Below are 26601 nucleotides of genomic sequence, written 5' to 3'. Positions count from 1 at the left end.
CTTTTTGATGATCCACAAACATACTAAGCATTGGTTTATTATGTATACTAGTCGATTGCCTGCCCAAAGACTGCATTTCTACTTGTCATAATAAATGCCTAACTCGCAACTAATATATCTTTGTTAACTTACTTGCACACCACAAATGGCAGTTTTCTTTGCTTAGAGGCATTTAAAAATACTTTAAATATATATATTTGGTCTCTGTGTCACACAGGAGTAGGCAAATGAAATAGAATTTTGATTCTATAAAATTTAAATCTAAAACTGTATGTTTTTACATGAAATTAAATTCAAAAGTAACATGTTACATATGGAAATTTTTTATGGTAAAAACCCCTACCCATTCTGAAAAGGATTTTAAAAAATTTGCATTTCAAAATTGTTTAAAATCTAGAGCAGTTATTCTATTTTACATCCATTCTAGTTATAACTACTTTTGTATTAAACATAGTATATTTATATTGGTTAGAAAACTACATGTTTATTGTACAAAATAGGATTATAACACAATCATTTCATAGTTCAGTGCATAGCCAATACAGTGCCTGGCACACAAATTCGATTGATCAAAATTAAATTAGTACCGGATGCCGTTAAAAAGACGATTGTACAAAATTAAAAAAAAATTGACTTAAAAAAAGTATACAATTAAGAAAATAGTTATATGAAGTGGGTAATACTATTACAATGCACATTTTACAATATTTAAAAAAAATCAAAAGTGTATAAAAATAAATTTGTTTTTTCTTGATTAGGCACTAAAAGGATTGTATTAAAAATAATTGTTTTACTGTCTAGGCAGTTTAATTAATTAATTACAAATAACTGTGTAACATTAAGTTATGTTGGCAAGGTAAAATACAATGAATAACACAATAATAACTGCTATAAAATATATGTTACAGTAACTTTCAAAATGGTGCAATACGTGAGTGCAATTGGCTGCAAAATTGTAACATTAACAAAAATGTACCTATTTTAGATTTTAGGCGATAAAAAACTATGCAACAACTTTATAATTAAACTGTGTTGTGAATACTAAAAAAATGTTCCAAACTTGTGTATTACATTTAAGTGAGGTTGTGGTTTATTAAAAGTCAATATTGTAAATTACATTTTACATACCTATGCAATATAATAAGTAGGATAAAATCTAACCATCTAAAATTGTTTACAACTTTAAGTGTTTAAAATTGTTGTGCGTTCTCAAAACAGGCCTGGGGCAAAATAATAACTTTATAACCAATGTTTGCTTTAATCAAACACACAATTGTATGCCATGTTAAAAATTGCTATAATATCAGTTAAAAAAATAGCACCAACGGTTTCGATATTAAAAATAAAAAAAAACTTTCGGTGAACCCTAAATGGGTTGATTTTATGTAAAAGTTTGTAAGGTGATCTATCTTAAATTCCACAACATCAGACTTTTAAAATTATCGACAAAAATTTTCACCTTAAAATAAGTTTTGAAATTCTTCGATTCACTATGTAGGAATGCGTTTTAAAAGTGTTTTTGTTAATATCAACATATGTACACTACTATAACCTTGCCGCCAGTCCTAGCACATAACAGATGCCACAGGAGCCATGGCTTCAGATTCATCCACAGCCTTAAAATAAGTGTGTGTTAATGTTATTCTTAAAAATTGTTATTTAATTGTTTGTCTTATTGATGGTACCCATAGTTACGTTCTAAATAAACCACAATTAGAAAGTAGAAAGTTTCAACAATTTATGCTTACTTTATCTTTTGAGTTAGATTTTCGGGAAGATTCCTTTTTTTTGGTTGAGTCGTCTCTTCTCTCATATTTGTCCTGGTGTTGGTGCTCGCTTCTTCTCTTGCTTGATCGACTTTCGGATCCAGATCGATGCGATCTAAAAGAAATTTTAAAATAAAATAAAAATTTCCACTAAATTTTAAAAATTGTTTACGCCAAATGTTTCCTTCTTACCTCCTGTCTCTATTTTCACTTCTCCGGTCATGTCTGCTGGAGGAGTGGTGACTCCTTTTTTCGTCATAATCATCCCGGTGATCCCTGTGTCGGTCAGAGGATGATCTGGAGTGACGACTGCTTCTTCCATGTTGGGATGAGGAAGACTTATAAGTGGAGCTAAACATATAGCCTATTATTTAAAAAACTTATTTTTTTAAATATTGGATAGATTTTTGTTCTAGATCGAAAAAACTAACCTTCCATGGTGTGATCTTTGATCGATGGGTTTTTCAGAGTATGGAGGAAGAGAGTTGCTTTTGGGATCATGAGATGCAAGATCAACATTTCCTTCCACCTCATCATCATCACGCTTAAGCAAGTTCGTAAATCTTATCATATTAAAAAAAATTTTGATTAAAAGCTATACAAGAACATAATCAAACATTTTGCAACATCATCAACTTTTACGAATAAACATTACAATTAGTTTTATTTTTACCTATCTTTAATGTTGTCTGCATTGACCTTTGGTACTTTAATCTCTGAAATTCTGTATCTAAACCTTTCCCAAGCAGAGGGAGGGGGTAGTGGTGCCCCCTCTGGTCTATCTTTCACCATATCCCTTCTAAATACTCGCCATGTTCGATATGCAAAGAATGTTGCCACTAGGTAGCATATAAGCAGAAGAAAAAGAAGAATCTAGATGTCAAAACAGTGTGTTACACTTTAGAAAAATATATTTTAAAAATTAAGCTAACTATTTCTTCTGGATTGATGTAACTTACTGTGCCAAAGACATGGTTTCCAAAATAAGTGTTGTTTCCAGTAAGTAGTGCAACATAATCTTGGCAGTCCTTTGGGTATCTGGCACAATAGCTGTTAAAGTTCAGAGATCCACTTAATGTGTTTCCCCCAAATATTTGAGCTATAAAAGAAGCAAAAAGTATTTGTGTTGAAAGAGATATCAGTAAGCATTTGTTTTATTTAATTATTTAATTATAGAACTTACACCCTTGGACATCAAAACCACCAGCACCGCCATTGCTGTTAAAGTTAAATCCTTGCTGATAACCTTGTGTTAAATCCCATCTCCATACATTAGCTGCCTCCACACAAGCAGCAATCAAAGCAAAAACTGCCAAAACGATGTTGAACAGTAACTCCTATTAAAATATTGTTTTACTAATTTAGTTATGTACAAAAATTTACTAAGTGAAAAAAAGGCTGAACCGTGAATTGGGCAATATAAGTACAAAAAAAAACCAGTAAATTTAGTAAAGTGTGGATTCTTGTTAAACCTACACTAAGCCAAAAAAAACAGAAATAAATTAATAGAAAATTTGAAATATATTTTCGACGCTCACCATTTTCGGCCAAGCGATGCTAGGGTGGGACAAATGCATGCCGCTTAGAAATAAACCATAAAACAACAATGTTGCGATAAACATTAACGAAGTGATAAGCATTACAATATGAAAAGGCCAAACTTCACCACCTATCACAAAAATCTGTTTCCAATAAGGCGATACTCCAATAATGATTATTATCAGAAGTTCAACGATCTAAAAAAAGTTTTTTTTTATAACATAAACATTTTTGAAATAAACATAAGAAATAAACATATATAAAAGACATATATAAAGGCTGGTGTAGTAAGGTATTTATTCTCTGTTGGGAAAACTAATAAAATGGTGCACTTTTTCAAACAAAATCTACCAAATTTAATTAGTTTAATAAAAAGACAAGAAATCTTTAGGTAAATTGCATTGTTTTATTATCCAGCTTTATTTTAATTAGGCCTATTATATCTTTTTTTTTAATTTTAAACAGAAAAGTTGTGCAAAGCTGATAAGCTTTAACGTATAATGACTTTTTCTTACTATAGCAAATAGTTTGCAAATTCCTTGTAAAGACTTGGCATAGTTCCCGTCACAAGTACATCCCATCCCAGATCCCCCTTTTCTTCTACGTCGCATCGGAGGATAAGATGCTATAAAAATTATTTTTTGGGTTTAAATTTATTTATTAAATTATTTGACTGTTCACAGAATTTTTTTACAAATTTTTGCAGAATTTAATTTTACTACCTCAAAAATTGGATTTTAATTTTGTTGTATAATCCCAATTAATATAGTGTCAACTTTTTAAACCCTTTTTAGCTTTTGTTTTGTAAAGCTAAGTAAAAATTTTTAATGTTTTTTGTAATTTATTATACAAACGAACGCCAATATTATTTTTTAGATAATTTTTTTTTATTACGCCATTATAGGAGAAAAGTCTAAAAGCTGTCGAAGGAACTTTGAAAATATATTTTACAAATTAAAAAAAATCATTCTCAATTAAACTAGAAAGAATTTAAAACCCCTTACCATTCCGTGGGTAGTTAACTGTTGGGCTCTTCATTTAGTCATATGCCAATATCCCTACAAATCAATTACCAACTAATACAATCTACGTATTTCAAACTTGTTGATAAATACTTATTAAGCGAGCAACGATGACGTAATGAAAGTGTTTTCTTTAAAATTTCCGCACAACACTGAACTCTATTTATAAAATCTTATTGAATTTAAAAATTAGTATAAATTTTTGGGTATTTAAAATACACTTTTAATTAAAAATTATGTAAAATTTAAATGTTAATAATTTTAAAAATGTTTTGGTATTTTTGTTTTCTTTAAATAGTAAATTTACTCAATTTATTTGGAAACACCAACAGGTATGTTTTTGTAATTTTTTTTCAGGTTTGGAGAAAAGGTGCAAAAAGGCTACGAATAATATAACCAAAAAATTCATGCCTAGCCCTGGTCATTATCTTAATTTTAAAGTGTTCTTTTATTATAATGTGTCTGTTGCAAGAAAAACCTAAACAATATACTACTAAAAGCTCAATCTTTGTACTTTTTTAATTAATCATACACACTAACAGCGTACTGTGATTGGCCGCCTTTGGAGGTAGGTTTCGCCGAAATAGCCAATAGAAAATGACCACCGTAAAGATTTCTTGTTCTTTTTTTTGTAAACTAAATTATTCGTAGATTGCTATATCTGCCTTCGCACATGTTTTGATCATTTGTTTTTCAGCGAGTGCGCAGGCCGCGATCACACCAGGGAGTTAAAATAAAGTTCAAGATCAAAGAATTTATAACTAGTTGATTTGAAACATATTTAAAGTTTTTTTTTCTAATGTTTGTTTTTAATCGTTGTTTTCTTTTTGATTTTAGAAGAACTGTTTTTATTTTTTTTATTTTAACGTGCATTGAAAAATATACCTTTATTGTTTTGTGTAATCACTTGTAAGCAAAAGTATGGAGGTCTTCATTTAGCTGCTTTATTTAAAGGAACTTTTATTTCATAAGACAGAAGACAAGAAAAGTAAAACAATGTCAAGAATACAATTTCTTAAAAATCATATTTTTCAACAATACCTAAGACATCAAACCAGAAAAAGCGTCCTGATTACTCCAAGACATAGTTCAACTTTAAGGACAATATTTCCTAAACATGAAGAATTTGCAAACCGACACAATGGGCCTGGTAAAAAACAACAGGACGAGATGTTGGAATACATTGGCGTCAAGGTATTATTCTTGTAAACATAGAGTCACGTTTGTTTAATCTGACCAAATTTTAGCAGTTCCTATATAATCCATATCTAGTTGCCTGATAGTTAATCTGCTGTTAAGTTTTTGGCTCAGCAGATGTGCAGCGATTATAGCGCATAACTCAATGGTGTCACAACATGTAAGCTGTTGAAATCAAACCCAGGACTGTTATTTAGTAAAAATATATAGATAAAAGGTTTTGAATCTAAGTAATAAATAAAGTTGTAACATCACAGGATCTTGAGGAACTGATGGTAAAAGCGATTCCAGAATCAATTCGGTTACAAAAGGAACTTGATCTAGAGGATTCTATTTGTAAGTTTTGTTGTTTTAAAAAATATTTGTTAAATCTTACAAAAAAAGTGTACATCAAGAAATTACCTGAAGTTGATGTACTTTTTTTAATATTGGTATATATAGATAAAAAATGTATATTATATATATTGTGTGATAAAAATTAACAAAAAGTTGAATTGTAATAACAATTGTAAGGCAATAAAAAAAGCTAACATTATTACATGTTGTTGTTTACTTTTGAGTTGATTAAACTTCTTAAGCAAACAAAAGTTGTTATTTGCACTTATTTTTAACTTTTAAAAAATCTGTTTTTTGTTGTTACTTGTTTAGTGAATTTACGGTGTGAAAGCATTTTTATGTTTTTATACTTTTAAAAAAAATATTTGTGATTTATTTTTGAAATTAGTTGTTTAAATATGTGTAAAGTTATAGTTTTTTGTTACATTAAGCAAAAAAACTTTTTTTTTATTTATTTAAATAGCTACCACATTTTTCTAATCTAAAAATAAAAAAAATTGTTAACATATAATATAAAATAAAATATTTTTTTATGAATCAAATCAATACAACTGAATTAAAATTTTTGTAATAGTATAAAATAATTTTTTTAAATTAAAAAATAAAAATTATTTTTTTTTGATAAGCAACAGTTTTTATTATTTTTCAGGTGAAAATGAGGTCTTGGACAGGCTTAACTTAATTGCAAAGTTAAATAGATGTGACTGGAGATCCTATATTGGAATGGGATACTACAATTGCTCAGTACCAAGAACTATTGTAAGAAACATGCTGGAAAATCCAGGATGGTAAGTAGGCATAGTATAAAAACTAATTATAAATAAGCATCTGCCATCTATTTATTTAAAGTCTATAAATTATTTTTATATGGGAACATGAATTTACTAAAAGGTAATATTTTTAAGGTCGACACCCTACACACCTTACCAGCCTGAGTTGGCGCAAGGAAGACTTGAAAGTTTATTGAATTACCAAACAATGGTGGTTGATATGACAGGTAAAATTTTAGACATTTCTTAAATAATTTGTTTGTTTAAGTTAAAACTGTCTTATCTTATGAAGAGTAATTTATGTCAAAAAGAGTGAGTATTAACTTATTTGTAAGCTTTTGTAGCTTTGTAGCTGTCTTAAAGACCTTTAAAAGTAAAAAGCTACCATTTGTGATGAGCGAGTAAAGTTTCCGTGGCAAATAGTTGGTCCAAATTTTTTGAGTGCCATTACCTTGTATTGTCTTTTGGTATGGTGCTATTTTGTCCATAAATGATGTAGAATTTTGACATTAATCATAATTTTTTTATAACTTTGTGTCACGATTGAACTAAATTATCATGATTTCCTGTTTACCTAAATTAATACAGTGACAGTGTTTAAGCAGTTATTCAAAAAAGTTAATTACCTACAAAAAACTTTTTTTTTAAATTTAAAATAAACAGTTTATGAACAACAAAAATACCGCCTTTACAACATTAGATCATTGCTTCAATTTTGCTTTTTCCATGTCGTAGCCACCTTATGTAAGGCATTATAAATTGTAGAAACTCCTGCCGAGCCAAAGTCAAGCGGCAAATTAAATACCTGCTTAAATGCTCAATAAAATTAAAAACTGCCAAAAACAACTAATACTTGGCTAACTTCTTAATTAAAGCATTTTGGTACGAATACAACTTGCAGTTTTTATTGTGGCTGTTTTTACAAAACTTGGCTGTTTTTACAAAACAATTTTATGATTGCTAACTTATAAAAACGTTTTAGGATTGCTTCTAAAAAAGATTTTTTTATACCAGGTTTGGATATCGCAAATGCATCTCTACTTGATGAAGCAACAGCGGCAGCAGAGGCAGTCTCTCTTACATTTCGTCACAATAAAAGAAAAAAGTTTTATGTTGATGACAAGATTAACCCTCAAGCTTTGGAAGTAGTGAGAACTAGAGCGGGGTAAGATTAAAATAAATAGGCTATCAATTTAAAACGAAATAATGAATGATAATATCAAGATGCTTAGTTTTGTCATATTTGTTAAGAATATAAACATGTATTGTATACATTTTTGTTTATAAATAAAACTGTATGCAAATTGTCAATAAAATTAATTAAAAATTTAAAATATGTTATTTTTTATTATTATTATTATTGTAACACCAGTTATTTTTGTGATAGAACATGTCTACTTTTTATTAAGTTGTGTATTTGTGATGTAATTACACCTTTTTAACACAGTTATATCATGAACTTAAAAGTATGTTTGTAAAAGATTTGTTGTATTTTTAGACTTATCGGAATTGAAATTTTTGTTGAAAAACTAAAGAACATGGATTTTAGCTGCCGTGATTTCGCTGGGGTTCTAATCCAGTACCCCAATACAGAAGGGGGTGTTATCGATTTTAGCCCAATTATTAAAGAAGCTCATGACCATGGAGTAAGATTAAATATAAAAATTACAATTTTTTTTTTGACTTTATAACATTTAAAATAAGTTTTAAAATTATGTGTGATGTGTAGGTGGCATATATCATTATTCTACTTTTATCATTTTTACTGATTCATATTTGTATTTACACTAATAACAAATAAATATATTTATTTTTTTTAAAATTAAGTCACAAACTTTTTCATTATAAAGCAGCAAAATTAACTTTTAAGAAATAAAGAACAAAACAAATAAAATCAGGGAACGAAATAACGGGTCGCTATTCGCTAAAAGCGAATCGTTTTTTAAAATTAGCGAATCGTTTTTTTACAAATATATTCGAATTAGCGAATCAACCAAAAAAGGTTCAGGCAGTGATAAGACTCTCGTGTATATTTTTACGATCTATTTTACACCGGTTTCACACTAATTTAATTACATCATCATAATCCTGCGTAAATGTAGGTTACTATAAAGGCATTTAATAACAAAAACTTTCCATGTTTTGGCAATGCGTAAATTTCGCTACCGAGGTCGTTCAGTTGTTGCGCAATTTTTTAAATGCATAACACAGCCTTAAAAGAATTAAAAATGTCTTGTTTTTCGTGCAAAATATTCTTAACCATTGTTTAACAATACGTTACGTTTTAAAAATGCCACGCAACGCGTCAAGTGTTACAAAAAAACGAAGATTATGACTTGAACCTAATAATTGCTCTAAAAATTCAACCTGATTTTTAGCGAATCGTTTTTTAAACGTTAATTCGTACCCTGCAAATATAAAACAGCTTAGGAAAAACAGTTAAATATATTTTTTACTTTTATCTCAGTCTTTAGTGGCATGTTCAACTGACCTACTAGCTTTAGCATTACTGAAGTCTCCTGGTGAACTCGGTTGCGATATAGCTCTCGGAAGTAGTCAGCGTTTTGGAGTTCCACTTAACTATGGAGGACCACATGCTGCATTCTTTGCCGTAAAGGAACCCTTAAAAAGGTTGATGCCGGGAAGAGTAGTTGGTGTGACTAGGTATTGCTAATTCACTGTTTTATTAATTTTTTGTAAATTTTTTAACATGGTTAAGTTTATATATTTATTGCATAAAAGCATTTTACCAGTTTGTTAAGTTAAGTGGTATTACCATTGAAAAGATAAATTTTTTGTTAAAATGGTTTTTGTAAATTTTAATAATGTTAAAAATCTTACAATGGGCAATGTATTTTTTGTCGCAGAGATGTGCATGGTAAAAATGTATATAGACTTGCATTACAAACAAGAGAACAACATATAAGAAGAGCTAAGGCGACTTCTAATATCTGCACCGCCCAAGCTTTACTTGCAAATATGTCAGCTATGTTTGGAATATATCATGGACCAGAGGGAATTAGGCATTTAGCAAACCGAGTTCATAACGCAACACTTTTACTCGCCCATGGTGAGTACTTTTATGTTATTGAGTCATGAGCATGTTTTACATACTTCTTTTAATAAAGAATTTAACTATTTTGTTGACATACATTTTTAAAAACGAATAACTTAGTTGTAAGTAATAGACTGACTAAAATGTTAAATATAAAATTATTATTAATTTGCTGATTTCATTAGTTTTATTTTACCAGTTATAAACTTGAAATTTCAATAACATAAATATATACAATTAACAATCACCAAACTTTGTATTAAATTTAAAAAATACAACAAAATCTATGTGTAATAAAGGCCCCAATATATATGTAGCGGTCGTTCATATAATATTTTTAAAAACTTTTGACATTTTTTGTTTGCATTGTTAAAAGTTTTAAATATTTTAAGGAATTCGACAAGCTGGCCACTACTTGGTCCATTCTGTTTTTTTCGACACTTTAAAAGTTCATCTTACTTCCGGTGTGCATGATATTTATCGAAGATCTGGTGAAAAAAAGATTAACCTTAGAATTTACAATGGTGGGAAGGTGAGACTAGTGGATGTAGTTTTTATTAAAGTGCATTTGAATTACACTTTAAGAAAAAGGTTAATAAAGTGGTTGTACTACAATAAAAATATGTTTTGGGTGAAATCAAATTTTTTTAAAAATTTTTATTATTTTTTGCTTGAAAAAAATGAAAAATAAAGTTAATTTTTTATGTGTTGAAGTCAAATTATCTAACCACTAAAAAGTACACAAAACTTAATCGCACAACGCAGTTACCTTTAAGTTTGTTTATAATATTTTTTATTTCTTTTTGAAATAGGTTGGTGTTGCGTTAGATGAAACCGTAACAGACAAAGACTTAGATGATTTGTTGTACGTTTTTGGCTGTGACAAAACTGCGGTAAAATATGAAATTTCATTTAATTTAGCAATATAGTTAAAATAACTTTTTACACACTATTGTTTGTCATCTGAATAATTTAAACATTAAAATGGTCAAAAAAAAATTAAAATCTAGGAAGAGTTAGCAACTGAATTGGGTGGAAAATTAGATGGACATTTGTTGGAATCAAAATTTAAAAGAGAAACCGAATACTTGGGACATCCAATTTTCCATAAGTAAGTAGTTACTTTATTATTTAAACCTTTTTTTAATTTTTAAAAAGTAATAAAATCTTTATTCCTATTTTAATAAAAAAATTAATAAAAAAAAAATGGATTTAATTTTTTTTTGATTTAAGTGGCTTAACATTTAAGCAAAAGCATTAAATGCAGTTTAAAACAGCAGTTAAAGATATCTAGGCTTAAAATTCTGCTTCAAATTATCATTGCCTTTATTTATTCCTGGTATCATAGAGTGACCCCGTAAAAAATACCCTGATTCAGTTTTAAATTGAGATTAGTTTGAGCTATAACAAGTTATTAATGGCAGATTACCATTAATCTAACAATTTTTGGCTCAGTAGAAGTATGAACCTTTTTTAGTACATTACTTAAAATTGCTAAAGCAGGAAAGCGGTTGGAATTGAACTTGAGACTTTGTAAAGTAAAGCCAAGCGTTTTAATCACTACACCATGCCCAAACAATTTTAAATCTATGCAAAATTGGGTTGAGAAATTTTGTAAAAAAATGCTTTGCTTAAATAATATTAATTTAAGTCTTGACTTGCTCGGATAATATATATACATATATGTATAAATTAATATAATAGCCTAGTTGACTTTATATTTGAATATGTTTCTAAACTTATTAATACACAGGGATGGGTTAATGTACATAACATATATATTGGCTTTTGTGTTATTGTCAACAGGGTTTACACTTGACTTGATTCCTTTAACTTTTGTGGTATCATTAAGTTTAAGTATACAAAAACTTTATTAAATGGTTATATTTATTCAGTATTTCTCCTTTTTGTATTGTGCAATTTAGGAGTTTGCATTTTAAGTTGTAGACTTATAACAAAAATACCAAAATGTGATTTTTTAATAATAAAAGTTTTAAAATATCATTAAAATTTAATGTACATCAATAACAATAATTATTTTTTTAGTGTTTTTATAATTTTAGTGATACAGTTTTTAAGATAACAAAAAATTTACATTTTTTTACTATTCAATCTACCTTTGTATGCAACTTGCAACTAATATATCTTCACAATCATTTACCCGCGCAATATTAACTATGACTTTTACTTTTAAAGCCTTTAAATTAAAAATCTGTACAAATTGGCAGCATGGTGTAGTGGTCAGAACACTTGGCTTCACTACATGAGGTCCTGGATTTGATTCCCACTAACCTAGAATATTTCAAACTATCATAGGAAACTAGAGACTGGGTTGGGGTAACTGATGTTAAAATGAAAGTAAAAATATATATCATCCACTGATGTATATTTTGTTAGATATCGGTCGGAGACAAATTTGGTCAGATATATGAAAAGACTTGAAAATAAAGATGTTTCATTGGTTCACTCCATGATTCCTCTTGGCTCCTGCACGATGAAGTTAAACGCAACAGCCGAGATGGAACCGATCTCGTGGAGGGAGTTTGCCAACATCCATCCTTTTGTTCCCATGGATCAAGCGAGAGGGTAATAGTTTATTCTTAGTTTTCAAGAGTTTTTAACAATTTCTTGCAAACTGCTTTTACAAAGGTTTGTTACTTTGTAGGCAATGTTTTCTTAAATTAACTTCGTTCGCTGGAAATTTTTAAGGTGTCGCCTATTCGAATGATTTTTTAAAGAGAAGGAAGGGGGTAAGCTAGGGTTAATAAAAAATACCTTATAGTCAATAAAATCGTTTTCCGGTAAATTATTTTTGATCAAATTTCTATTCGGTGAAATTTTTGCAGCATAAAAATGTAGGTTTGCATGACTATATGTAAAGTAAAATTAGTTAAATCATTAACATTATTTTGTCGTCTGCACTGAATGTTAACTCATAAATTTAATATTTATTTTTCTGTCATGACTTGGTAACATGATATTGTTTATGTTTACTAGTATGACATAACAGTGTTTTTAAAGGGAAATGAGTTGTATGTTTAACAGTTACTGTCGTGACATGATACAGTTGACCTTCAATTGAGGTTAATTTCATATATTCCAAGTAAAAAAAATTTAAAACCTTTTTTGATATTTTTGTGTTACATATCTTAAAACATTCCTAAAAAAATCTAAAACAAAGGCTAGAATATAAATATAAAAGCCATAAAAGTTTAAAAAAAAAAATAAAATAAAGAACCTTTTACTAATTATTCTGTATATAAAAAAGTTGTTGGGTTGTGTAAACTTAATTGTTTTATTGCTGCTTAGTCTTGTTATCTAAAATATTATAACTATGTTTAGATATGAAGAATTGTTGAAAGAACTGGAGAGGGATCTGTGTGAAATAACTGGGTATGACAGCATTTGCTTTCAACCCAACAGGTTTGTATTTTTTTTCAAGTTATTGTCACAAATTGCATTGTGGTCTGATTTTGAGTAATTTTTTATTAATATATTATTTGAATTAAAAAAAAAATTTTATTGCTAGGGGTTTAAAATTGCTATTGCAGGTTTATTTAATTTTTTTGAAATTGCTATTATTATTTCAAAGTGTGGTTCTGCAAAACTTGTTTAATGAATACCAAAAATGTTTGGCAGACAAACCCAAAGATTCTTATTACTTAATTAGGTACTTAGACTCAGATTCGGATTTGCCCAATTTTACTCAAAATATATATTTCAGTGGAGCACAAGGTGAGTTTACAGGACTTGCAGCAATTCGAGCTTACTTTCACTCAATCGGTGAAAATCAAAGATCAGTTTGTCTTATTCCTACTTCTGCTCATGGAACCAATCCTGCTTCCGCACAGATGTGTGGACTTAAAGTGGTTCCGGTAAAGGTAACCAAAGAGGGTTCGGTGGATCTGGAAGATCTACACAAATTGGTAAAATTTATAAAAAAATTTTTTTTTTTTTTTAACTTTTTATTTTTATAATTTTTAAAAAAAATTTTGATTACTTTAATGACAACCACTAAAAGAAACGTTTAATAGGCACACAAATATGCTGACAACCTAGCTGCTATAATGTTAACTTACCCATCCACAAATGGGGTTTTTGAGGAAGGAATACAAGAGACATGTGATCTTATTCATAAACTTGGTGGCCAAGTTTATATTGATGGAGCTAATATGAATGCCCAGGTAATAATTTTATGTTTTTTTTATTTTGTTGGCAAAATGTTTTTTTTTTCAAATTTTTTTTTTAAACTGTTTCATTTCCACCAAGGTTGGTTTATGTCGACCTGGTGATTACGGCTCCGATGTTTCTCACCTTAACTTACACAAAACATTCTGTATACCCCATGGTGGTGGAGGCCCTGGAATGGGCCCCATTGGGGTCAAAAAACACCTTGTCCCCTTCCTACCCACTCACCCGGTGATTCCTCCACATGGGTCACTTCTACCTGAGGCACAACCTCTTGGGGTTGTTAGTGCTGCCCCATGGGGGTCTGCTTGTATTTTACCCATTTCATGGACTTATATTAAGGTTAGTTGATAATTAAGTTTATGGTTCATTTTTAAATTTCATTTACATTAATTTGGTTGGATAAAGTGTTATTTCCAGTTTTTTAATCACTTATACTTTATGGTCTTTTGCAGCAATATTTGCCCACATTTTTTTTTGTTTGAATTTTATGTGAAACAGTTTAACTTACAAGTAAAATAAACTTATGAAAAACCTTAAATAAATTTTCTTACTTTTGAAGGACCCTAATGTACAATTGATTAATTTTTTAAATTTATTACTAAATAGGCCAAACCATAATTTCATATTTACTATCTGTTTATTTGGATTCTGGTTATTAATAATTTTGTTTAAACTTTTTTAGTTGATGGGACCCAAAGGTTTGAAAGATGCTTCAAAGCTAGCTATTTTAAATGCAAACTACATGGCAAAGCGACTAGAAAATCATTATAATGTAAGTTAAAAATATAATTTGTATTAAAAACTATTATGTCATTTCATATTATGCTTTTTCTTATAATTGTGTTAGTCAAGTAATGTGGTATGCCTAAAATAGTATTGGATTTTAAGCTAAAAGCTTTCTGGTTTAAACCGGCCCAATTTCACACTATTTGCCCCTAAGCTCAGCATTTATAGAAAGTTTAAACATGTCACAACACCCTTTCTAAAAAAATATCTATAACTTTGCAGTAAAAGATTCTTTTTCAATATTTACACTACCTGCAAATAATTTATGCTCATGATAATTGCCATGTATGTCTCAAACTGCAGTTTTTACGAAAGCATTTTGATTGGTTATACATAACCATTCATCCATTAAGCTCCATTATATATAAGGCTTATAATTTTTTTAGATATTGTTTCGTGGTAAACATGGTTTTAATGCTCATGAGTTTATAATTGATACTCGGGGCTTCAAAGCAACTGCAAATATTGAGGCTGTGGATATTGCCAAAAGACTTCAGGTAATTTTTGGTTTATTTTGTCAATTTTTGGTAGTAAACCTTTATGGAATTCCCCCTTGTTTTTTTATTCAAATATGTTTTTAATTTTTTTATTATTAATTGTTTAAGGTTTTAAAGTTTTATTTAAATTAGGATTCTTTATTTTTGTTTTAAATTTTTAACATGCCTTCATCTCAATGTTAGATGACAAATTTATTATTCCAAACACAGGGTCACAAAGTTGTTGATTCAACCCAGTCTTAAGTTGTCTTCGACAGTTTTAAATATTATTAAGTTTTATGAGTTTGTAGTGCTAATCAAGTACCCACGACTGAAAACTGCGGAAATCAAACCCAGGACCTTGTGTTGTGAAGCCAAGTGTTTTAACCACTATACTACACATCTTGTCTATTGCATTAAAAATTTCATATTTTATTAACATGGTTTTCAGGATTACGGTTTTCATGCTCCCACGATGTCATGGCCAGTAACCAACACTTTAATGATTGAACCAACTGAAAGTGAAGATAAGGAAGAATTAGATCGATTTTGTGATGCTCTTATAGGTCAGTTTTTTAACCAATTACATTTATTCTTATACTTACATAGATTGCACCAAGGTCAAGTCCAACTTTAAAAAAAAACGGCGTAAAAGAAATATGATGCAAAAGATTTGTTTTAAAGTTTGTTTAAAACTACGTTTGGTAATATAAGTTTAATGCTATGATTATTTGACATTTTTAAGTGTGATAATTTTGTTACTTCATTTATTGTCCTACCCTCAAATACCATGGCTTGCCTAATTCGAAGATAACACCTGAAGCTTTATATCATAAAATTCTTGTTAAAAAGATAGTAGGTATTGGATAATTCTCTCTTTGTTTGACCTATGGTTCAAAATTTTTTCAAGGACTGTCAAATGCGTGTGATCGAATTTTTTAAAAAAGACCTTAAATAACAATAAAATATTGTTTGTTTTCTTGCTTAGGTATTAGAAAAGAAATTTCAGAAATCGAGAAAGGAAATACCGATAAAGAAACAAACATGTTAAAAATGGCTCCTCACACTCTAGAAAGTATTTCTGATGATAATTGGAATAAATCATATACACGCCAACAAGCTGCCTATCCACTGGTAATTAGATTGTTATTTGTTTAATATAACTTTTTGTTTTTTGCTTGGTACAAGTTAGCTTCACTACTTAGGCTTGTGGGTTCGATTTAAACTGCTTTCCTATTGTATCAACCTTCAGTAAGGCGTTATAATAAACTCCTGCCGAGCCTAAAACCGATTAGCAGGTGGTTAATTTAATTTACGAACAATTATAAATCAATATTTTTCCAAAGAGTTCTAACCACTACACTGCATAACGTGGTGACAAAGTGTCTATAGTAATAAAAAATAAAGCCAGCAGTTGAAGGATTTAAAATTAGTGATTACTACATAATAATTGCTAAGGTTTAGTGTAAAAATTATGTATCTTTTTATATTCTTAAACAAAACCGTTTTGTAACGCAGTCGTACATAAAACCGGATTCCAAGATCTGGCCCTCTACTGGTAGAATTGATGATGTCTATGGCGACCAGCATTTATTTTGTACCTGCCCTTCAATGGAAACCTACTCCGACGAAGACGAGTTATAACGTTACAGTTTAAGTGTGACGTCATTTCCGCTACGGTGACGTCACAGTTTTTTTAGTCGACTATATAATTTTTATAAAAAAAATTTTTGACTTTGAATTTATTATACTTTTATAAATTAATACGTTATATGTATTTGACGTCACTTGGTTAAAATAGGGGGTGATTGTTTTTGTAAGAGGCTTCTTACAAAAAGGTTACAGATCTTGCTGGTTACCTTGCTTGAATGTTGAACTTAGATGCCGTTGTTTAAATATCCAGCGCTCAAATTGCTTGTTTTTAGTCTACCTTCTTACGTGAAACGTTAAAACAGTAATCCCTGTTACCCATTCTCACGACTCGTTACTCGTTTTAGATTTTTATTTGTTTGTTTTAACTTATTTTTTTTATTCGTCATGTTATCGTATAGAGGGGTTACTTGCGGTATTTAGAACTTTTATGTCATTTTTAAACATTTATTCTAATAAAATTATAGGAAAAAATTGTTTTTATCATTTTTTTGGCTAGGTTTGTTTGTTGTTTATTCCTAATTTGTTGCAGTTGCTGTGATGCTTAAAGTCACTGGAGAGTTTTGCATTTTCGTAGATGATGTATATAGCACGTTAGTATGGTTGACACTGAATCACAAAACGCCTTTAGAACCTCAGTAAAATGTCTGTGGTACTTACAATTTAATTTTCAAAAAATACTAATTTATGATCAATACCAAAACCAGGTTACCATATTTTTTGTGTGACGTAGAACCAGCTAGTTCTTTCTATGTCAACAAACAGGGTTTTCCTTTTTTTTCTTTAAAGTTGCATAACTTAAAAAGTAAGTAAAACTATTTGAAGTCAAAACCATTTTTGTGTTTTGTGACTTCGAGTAAAAAAACGTCAATGTAGGAGTTTAAACAAGTTTAGAAGCGTTCAAAAGACTCAGTTTATTGTATTAAAAAAAAAACTTGTGCAAGAAAAAGGCAACGCAGCGATTGAGTTATATTAGAAAAAAAGCGCTAATCGCTTCAGTTACTTTTTTTCATTAAAAAATCTTACGTGGCAAATGTAACTTTAATCACTATCATAACCAGTAACTTTTGCGTAAAGAACGCTAGATGTATCTAACGAAATGGACTGAGTTCTCTGGTCCGAGTAGTTGGTATCACTACTTTGTGATTGTTGATCGTGGGTTGATGACATTTCACTTTGCAATAAACTGCTCCACGGAGCTTTAAAATTTAAATAAATAAAAAATTACCAACGCAGTTTTAGGCATAGGCTTAAGAATAATAAAATAGATAACTAATATAGGCCTAGAAATAGCAAAATACTATTTCGGTCAAGAATACATGGTCATTGTTTTGTTTACCTGTTCCTGTTTTGTGAACGATATATCCACTTGTTTGATTTGTTGGCATGCATAAATTCTCGTCGACACGATGTTGAATTTCTTGTTCGTTTGAATTTTCTTTCCGACGGTTATTTAAAAGTTTTACATTAACTAAAGTTAACACATTGTTTAAATTACAGTTTAGACTTTTCTGAAATCACGAAAAGATTTTTTTGTTTTGACCTTAATTTGACCTCTTTTATCGAGGATAAATATTAAATAATATTATTTTTGTTAAATAAGTTTTATATATAAGGTAAAGCATTGGAGAGATGTTTTTTACATATTTGTTTAATTTTACCTCTTTCGTTAAGAGGCGGCAAAGGGTCCCAATGTTCCTCTTCTTCAATTAATAAATATCTGCCGTTTGTAGGCCTACTAAAATGAGATTATTTTTATTAGTTAAGCTTTGAAAACTAGGCATATTTTTTAAATACCAAACATAACCAATCCATAGCCCACTCAAAACTGATACAGGCAACTGAAGAAAAAATTTAAAATGTTTAACTAGAATTGACTAGGATAATTAATATTAACATTATATTTTACTGTTAAAACCCATTTTACCAGTTAGTTGCATTTGACGATTCTTGATTAACATCATTTTCAGGATTCATGTTATAATTGTCATTTCTCAACACTGACTGCAAAAAATACAAGTGTATAAATGTTTAAAAATTTAAAAAATAACATGAACAAAAATATAAAACGCTTATTGAATTAAATCTACAAATTTATTAAAAACCTTACTAAAATATCGTGGGTGTTGCTTTCAATTTCCTCTCTTAAACCCTTATTTATTTGATAAAATTTGTATAGAAGAAAAAGCAAAAGCAAACAAACGGAAATGCACAAAACAATTGTTGTAATAACCATTATAGGATAAGGTTCTAAATGCAAATTTTTTTAGCTCAAGACATTTTACATTGTAAAAAATTCTTTTAAACGTAACTGTAAGCAATAATTGCAATTCAAATACTACCTGTTTTTATGTAAAGATATCCATATAAACTAGTCTTTTTTCTACGTCCATAAGTTGCTGAGTATTCTCCAATGATGCAATAACCATGATTTGGTGAGAGATTTGGTATTGTTACCAAGTTTAACATTTCATTTGCTTGTGTGCAATTCAACTGTAATTTAGTAATGAATGCATTAGTTCAGGTCTAATTAGTTTTAGATTAATATTTTTTTTAAATGTATAAAAGTGTACATTTTTATATTGTTTTGTATAGTTGTTCAATGTATGATTAATTTTTATTGCTTTTGAGTTGTCAGAATTTTTGCAATCTTTTCCATGTTGATCTGTGAAAAAAGCATAATGTTGTTTATTTATATTTAATTATATAATTTATAAAAAAAAATTACCAAATTTCATGCATATTTACCCCACTTTAAATAAAATAGATTATATTCGATTTTATTTAATTCACAAGCAAGTTCGTTGTATTTTAAATTAACATTTATGGTTGCAGAAGTCTTTGTAATCTTGTTTTTTATTATAATAGGCGGCGACAAAATATCTAAAATAATTTATTTTAGGTTTGTTAAAAAGATCATTTTTTTCAATTTGGATATTAAAATCAAAACTAAAAACATCTAACCACGATTTTTTTCGTGCTTAAGAACTGTTAACATGAATCATAATTTGCGTAAACTCACTATAATCAGCAACACTAAATCTGGCCGTTTCAACCGGCTTTGAACATAAACAAGTTTCGCAGCAAAAGTAAAATTCTGAACTATTGGACTCGTAGGCAGTAACCCTAAAATAGGCTGTAAAAATAAAGCTTTGTGTAGAATCTGATTGGATTGACATAATAGTAGTCTGAGTTTTAAACTAAAAAAAAACTTTTTAAGTGTATAAGTTAAAACAATAAACAAAGAGTTTAAAGGTTTTTGTTTTAAATTGTTTTTTTTTAATTTTTTTAAAAACTAAGTTAAATAATGTACAAGTTACTATTTATAGTTATTAAACAAATTAAAAATTCCTTTTTTACCAGATAGAGAAGGGTAAAAACCAATAAGTTTGCATGTCGTTGTGTTGTCGGTTTTTGTAAAACTACAATTCTGTTGAATCCAGATTTGGTTTTTCTCACTATAACAATAAGTAAATATAACGCATACTACCACAACCATTCTATCGAGTAGGCATAATACTTAAATTTAATATCTCGAAACTGAGATTTATAAAATTTTAGGTCAACATTATTATTATAGGCAAAGGGAATTTAATATAATTTTTATATTATTTTTATTTACAACATTGTTGATTATATCATTCTTTTGCCTTGAATTATGGGCAAAATATCTCAGTTTAAGAATCGAACATCCAGTTTAATAATTAACCTGTTAGTTTTATCGTGGTTAAGCTAAAACACATTTTACCATTTAGACTTTACTTTAAAGGGTCAATATTTACTTTACTCGACAAATATTAAAACACTTTACTCAAGTTCGACGATGAATTTTGTTTTATTGCTCATCCAGGAACTTGGTGTCCAATGTAAATAAACTTGATAATCTAAAGGCTCTATACGAAGATTAGTAACTCCTGTATATTTATAAACATGTTATGGTAAAAACAAATTTAAATCTAAGTTATTACAGGTTTTATTGTCTTATAGTTTAAGTACCTTAGTTAACATAAAGAGTAAAACATGTACCTTCCTTAATGATAGAACCTTCAGCGAAGCACAAATTTGTGTTTAGTATATATAAAAAGACAGTAAAAGTGGCAATGACCATTTTTTTAAAGCTAATAAAGTAACTGTCTATTAACCTAGTTTAACAGAATAGTGCGTTTAAATCATTTCTGTTTATTACGCTAAAACTCAATCAAGTGAGGCTCTTACTTTTTTTATTTAGTTTGACAATGTTTTAATTCATTTACCTTACAATTAATTAATTGGTGGCAATATTTTGCGCACTTAAGCCTAAAACAGTTTCGTTTTTAGTTCTATTCCACTTGAAACACAAGTGTTTGCTCTACGTTAATCATTACTACTAATGATAATCAAAAAAATGTCTAAGAATAATTTTTTAGCTATATTTATTGAGTTTGTTGCCTGTCAATATTTATTTGATCGGTGAGTAATATTACGTACTACCCGTGATCTCTAGTATTATAAACTACTTAGTACTGTTTGTTTTTTATTAGTCATCATAATTGTTAGAAATGTTTTTTAATAAAAGTAGTGCAAATAAAACAGGCGTTACCAAAATTTTCTAATAAGATAAAAGGTTACAAAATGACAATTTTATTAAGGTTCTTAAACTGTTTATAGTGATTACAATTCAGTATATTTAACAAAACTAACAGCAAAACAAAACCAACAGCAAAATCACTCCATGAATAGTATTACTTAAAACTAAAATAACTAACATATTTATTTCAAATTTAGTTAATAAAAACGTAAATTTAATTTTATTCTTTTTTTGCCAGTTATTGTATTATTTTTTTTTAATATAGTGTTCAGTAAGCCATAAATATGATTCCAAAATTAACCTTGATCAGTTGGTTGAAATACATTTTCTGTAGTCGGATTTCTTGCAACAACGCGTCCGTAAAGTTATTAGTAATATTTGTTTGTGAATTTTAAAATTTTAAAAAGTTTGAGTCCTAAGAATTGCTACAACTACTTAAGTCACTATCATAACCAGTAACTTTTGCATAAAGAACGCTAGATGTATCTAACGAAATAATTTCGGACTGGTCTGAATTGTTATCATCACTACTTTGTGATTGTTGATAGTAATTTGATGAAGTTTCACTTTGCGACAAACTGCTCCGCGTATCTTTAAAATTTACAAAAACACAATCGTTTTTAAGGTATCGATTTAAGAACAGTAAAATAAAAAGAACTAATATAGGTCTAATCATATTAAAATTATATTTTAACAAAGAAAACATTTTAACCTGTTCTCATTTTGTGAACAATATATCCACTTATTTGATTTGTTGGCAAGCATGAGTCTTCGTCGACAAGCTGTTGATATTCTTGTTCGTTTGAATTTTCCTCTCGAGGTTTATTAAGAAGTCTTACATTAACTAAATACAATTTTTACATTAACTTAAAAATAAATGTAAATAAAACAGGATTTTTGTCATTTTTCGAAAAATCACGAAATCAAATTAAAATTTCCTCAAAAACCAAATTTAAAAATAATAAAGTTACAATTTTGTAGAAATTTATGAAAATTTTAAGTGAAAGAGTTAGTGTAAAGTGAAGTATTAGAAAACTCATTGTCAGTAAAATAGTGTTTTTGGGTATATAGTTTTCAGTTAATTGTTAACTCCGTAAAATAGTTTTCGGTGATATGACAGTTATTTATACAAATATTAAAAAAGGTTGTTTGAATTACTATTTAAACTAAACAATTTTAATTATTTAATGAACACGTTGTTTTAACTGGAAACTTGACCTCCTTACATCAAGAAAAAAAAAGATTAATAAATAAGATTACTAAATAAAATTAATAAATAAGATTTTGATTAAGATTGGTATATGGCATGTGTTGTAATATATTTTTAGGAAATTTTATGGAAGATTTTAAAATTGTTACCTCTTTCGTTTAGTGGTGGCAGAGGGTCCCAGTGTTCTTCTTTTTCTTTGGAAATGTTACTGCCATTTGCAAGCCTAATAAAACATGCTTGTTTCAGTAAGATTAGAATTTAAAAATTAAGGCAATTTTTTTAAACTTGTTATATTACATAAAAAATAACTAATAATTATTTTTGCATATGACCTTACAGGATTTTACAAAATATTATTGAACTTGAGTTACCAACTGCTTGCAATGGACGATTTATAATCAAAATCATTTTTGGCGTGAGAATTTATGTTAAAATTTTCGTTTTTCAGTACTGGCTGCAAAATACCATTAAAATAATTTTATTTAAAAAAATAGAACGTTAACCAAATTGTAAAACGGTTTACATAATTAAATTTAAAAAAATGCGAATAAATTACGACTAGAAACTTTACCAAAATTTCGTTGACTTTGTTTTCAAATTCTGTTTTTATTTTCTTTTTTATTCGATAATATTGAAATAGAAGTAAAAAAAATAACAAACACAAAGAAGTGCATAGAACGGTCCAGATAATGTTCAATATTTGATCTGGATCTATTCAAAGAAACATAATTTACAGAAATCGGACAAGTAAAAAAAGAACAAAATACACCTTTCTTTAAATTTAATAGGCTTTTCTGTTCTCACATTTTTTACATAGAAAAGCGTTACCTGTTTTTATATAAAGATATTCTATCGGGCTTTTGGTTGTAATTTTATCATTTTTTACAATGTATTCTACAGAGATGCAATAACCCTGGTTTGGCGAAAGATTTGGTATAGTCACTTCGTTTACCCTTTGTCCGATTTGTGAGCATTGCATCTGTCAATTTAAAAAAAAAGTATTAACTGAGGCTTAATTAGAATTAAAAAGCATTTCTTTAAATAAATGATAGTATACCAAAAAATGGTTCAATGTATGATTAATTTCCTTTGCTTTCAAGTCGACATTTTTACAATCTAGATCATGTTGATCTGGACAAAAAAACAAACACGGTTTAATTGTAAAAATTGTTTATCCATTTTTACATTTTAAAATAACAAAAATTGTAAAAAATTTTTTAACAGTAGACTACGTATCCATACTTTTTAACATACCCCATTGTACATAAAAAAAAATTAACATACCCCATTGTACATAAAACAGTTTGTATTCTATTTTATTCAATTTACAGGCAAGTTTGTTGTATTTTAGATCAACATTAACATTAGCGGACTCCTGTGTTATCTCTTTTGGGGTTACAATGGGCGGCGACAAAGTATCTAAAATAATTTATCTAATCCATTAATTTATTTTAAAAAATCATTTAGTCCTAATTTTGCATAGGTTGAAATAAGTAGTATTTTTATAAGATTTTAATATTTTTGCAACTAAAAATGTTTTAAAATTGCAAATTGCCTAAATGAGGTATTTTGCTTATTGTTTTGATTACATTAAACCGTTTATTAGTTTTATAATTAACAGTCCATACTTTAAAAAAATAATTTTTTTTACATTTATTTATCCTTGATGTCGAAAAGTAGACTTTACGACCTATACATAGAGTAACATTTGTTACCCTGAACCCAATCTAGTTTGGTATATTATAAATTATGATTTTCCAATAATTCCCCTGCTGATTTAGTGTTGGAGTTTATTTCGTTTAAAAAGCCTTACTTGAAGACACTCCATAGCAAGAGATTTATTTTGTTAGACTCAGTTTAAGTCGCTAAACTTTACAAATACGCAAATTAAAGTTAAAAACGCCAGTTTTGTTACGCGCTTTTAAAACATAAATTATAATTTGGGTAAACTTACTATTGTCTGCAACACTAAATCTGCCCGTTTCCATCCACTTTGAACATAAACAAGTTTCGCAGCAAAACGATAATAATTCCGAATTGTCTGTAGACTCATATCCAGCAACCCTGATACACCCTGTATAAAAATACTTCTTTTTGTTTTAAAATGTGCATTTGTTTTATTTTACATAAAAAAGTTATGTTAATAACAACTACATAGTGAAAGTAATTCTGCTTAACAAAAAATAAATGGATTTTGTATTGGACTTTTTACCGATTAGATAAATGTGAAATCCTTTGAGTTTGCAAGTTGTTTGAGTTTTGGTTTGTGATAAATCACATGTTCGTGAAATCCAACCATCATCGCTTTCACTTAATCAAAATATTTTAATATATTTCACATTTACTTTTGTTTATATTTTAATAATTTTTTTAAATTTAAGACCTATTTTTATTGTTTATATAATTTACAAATTTAGCCTCGTAGAAAAAAATGTTCGTAATTTGAAACGTCTAGTCTAATAATTATCCTTAGTTTGTTCTTGTAGCGGTTACAAAAAACACATCTTTTTATTTTTATTTTAAAACATTAATATTTACCTAATTCTACAAATATTAAAACACTTTACTTGGTTTCGACGATGAATTTTGTTTTATTGCTCATCCAAGAACTTAGTTTCCAGTGCACATACACTTGATAATCTATAGCTTCCGCATACAGATCAGTAACAACTGTTTTTTTTTAATTAATAAAAGTTATCATTAAGAGAACTAGGCTTATCTATCTATATCTATATACGGATTTCTAAATTTCGTGCGTCCCATCACGGAATAACCACAAATAATTGTGACTCGAGTTTTTGCCTGTAACTGGGGTATATGTTCTTCTGTTTTATTGGCTAATTATTTTTTTATTATTTTGTAAAAGTTAGCCGTAATAAGCAAAACTATATATTATCTTAAAGATAACGAAAGAAATGTAAAAAACAATCGCTTGCGCTATTTTAAAAAAAAGAGAATGTGACTTTTCTCTTTTAAATTTTGCACCGTTTCTTTTTGATATTAGGATAGAGAAGAAAAAATCGCCATAGACGAACAAAGAAAAATTAAAAATTAGGAATTTTTGACTTCAAAAACACGCGAAATGTGCTTTTAACAGGTGCAAATTAAACAATTATTTATTGAACAAGATATGTTATTATGTAACCATAGTTTACAGTCACGTTTACATAAACATAGTTGAAAGATAAGACAAAATTTTAATTTTGCAGTTTAATTTATTAAACTGCTTATTTTTTGTTTACGCTTAGTTTGACAAGTACCGTTTAGAATATACAAAGTTAAATGTTTTCATTTTTAATTAATTTTTTTGTTATGTAAACATTATTAATACAGAAAAGTACTAATAAAACGTTTTTGTTGAAAAAATATTTTATATTGGCCATGTTAAAGCCAACCGTACAACGTGAGTACAACACGTAGTGTGGCGGGTTTCCTAATTATTTAAATGGTGGTTTATAACTGGAGGTAAAACATTTAATTTATCGTGTTAATTTATGTCGTTAATAAAAAAAAATATTGGAATCACATGTACTTTACGGTTCTCAGGAAAACTTTCGTACTAACGGCCCGAGATAATTTTCTCTGGTACTTTACGCCCTAGCTGATTCTCTCTCATACGGGTTTCGCCAAGTTTTTTTTTAACTCTAATCCATTTTATTTTACGGTCTATATGCCCGATAATGCCATATAAACGGCTTGATACATTTTGATTAGACCCAACTTACCGTAACTCGACTCTAAGAGAAGCACTTTAATTTTTAAAAAATAGGCTGATTGAGGTTTAGTAAGCTATTGTTTTCTAAACTTTAATATTAGAGAAAATGTTTATTCGGTAAACATGTTTAGTAATTTAGGCGAAGGCCATATAGTCGTTATAGAGCCAGGGTTTACGTATATACATGTTATATTTATTAGGTTAAAACAACGGGCAGTAATGTTAGCATAGTTATAGAGCTCGCAGTCAAGTCTGCAAAGTAAAATATTGTACGGCTTTTTCGTCTGCTAATTAACAACTAGCGTATTGCCGGTAAATTTA

The 26601-nt window shown here is 28.5% G+C and overlaps 2 protein-coding genes across 3 annotated transcripts; one reads left to right on the top strand and one right to left on the bottom strand.

Annotated features, from left to right (window-relative positions):
- Positions 1–470: 470 nt before the first annotated feature.
- LOC145745323 (uncharacterized) lies at positions 471–4436 on the bottom strand. Its single transcript, XM_082563360.1, has 10 exons — positions 4310–4436; positions 3821–3930; positions 3305–3502; positions 2950–3103; positions 2726–2865; positions 2440–2639; positions 2198–2329; positions 1959–2117; positions 1749–1881; positions 471–1616 (listed from the first exon to the last, which is right to left on the bottom strand). The coding sequence occupies exons 1-10, from the start codon at positions 4341–4343 to the stop codon at positions 1566–1568; spliced, it is 1311 nt and encodes a 436-aa protein (XP_082419486.1). The 5' UTR covers positions 4344–4436; the 3' UTR covers positions 471–1565.
- A 518-nt stretch (positions 4437–4954) lies between these two features.
- On the top strand, positions 4955–17256 carry LOC145746234 (glycine dehydrogenase (decarboxylating), mitochondrial-like). Of its 2 annotated transcripts, none has more exons than XM_082564467.1 (21): positions 4955–5521; positions 5782–5860; positions 6510–6648; positions 6766–6857; positions 7645–7795; positions 8129–8276; positions 9098–9294; positions 9498–9700; positions 10078–10217; positions 10498–10578; positions 10696–10796; positions 12083–12271; positions 13028–13108; positions 13356–13611; positions 13720–13869; positions 13955–14215; positions 14559–14648; positions 15049–15159; positions 15590–15704; positions 16127–16272; positions 16657–17256. In XM_082564467.1, the coding sequence occupies exons 1-21, from the start codon at positions 5324–5326 to the stop codon at positions 16780–16782; spliced, it is 3054 nt and encodes a 1017-aa protein (XP_082420593.1). In that variant the 5' UTR covers positions 4955–5323; the 3' UTR covers positions 16783–17256. The 2 variants fall into 2 exon arrangements, with proteins under 2 accessions (XP_082420593.1, XP_082420594.1); XM_082564468.1 differs by having other exon boundaries at positions 4961–5521; positions 13410–13611.
- The last annotated feature ends 9345 nt before the right edge of the window (positions 17257–26601 follow it).

This window comes from Corella eumyota, chromosome 3 (assembly GCF_963082875.1).
Source record: "Corella eumyota chromosome 3, kaCorEumy4.1, whole genome shotgun sequence".
NCBI classification, from domain to species: domain Eukaryota; kingdom Metazoa; phylum Chordata; class Ascidiacea; order Phlebobranchia; family Corellidae; genus Corella; species Corella eumyota.
This window is presented reverse-complemented; position numbering and strand designations above follow the sequence as displayed.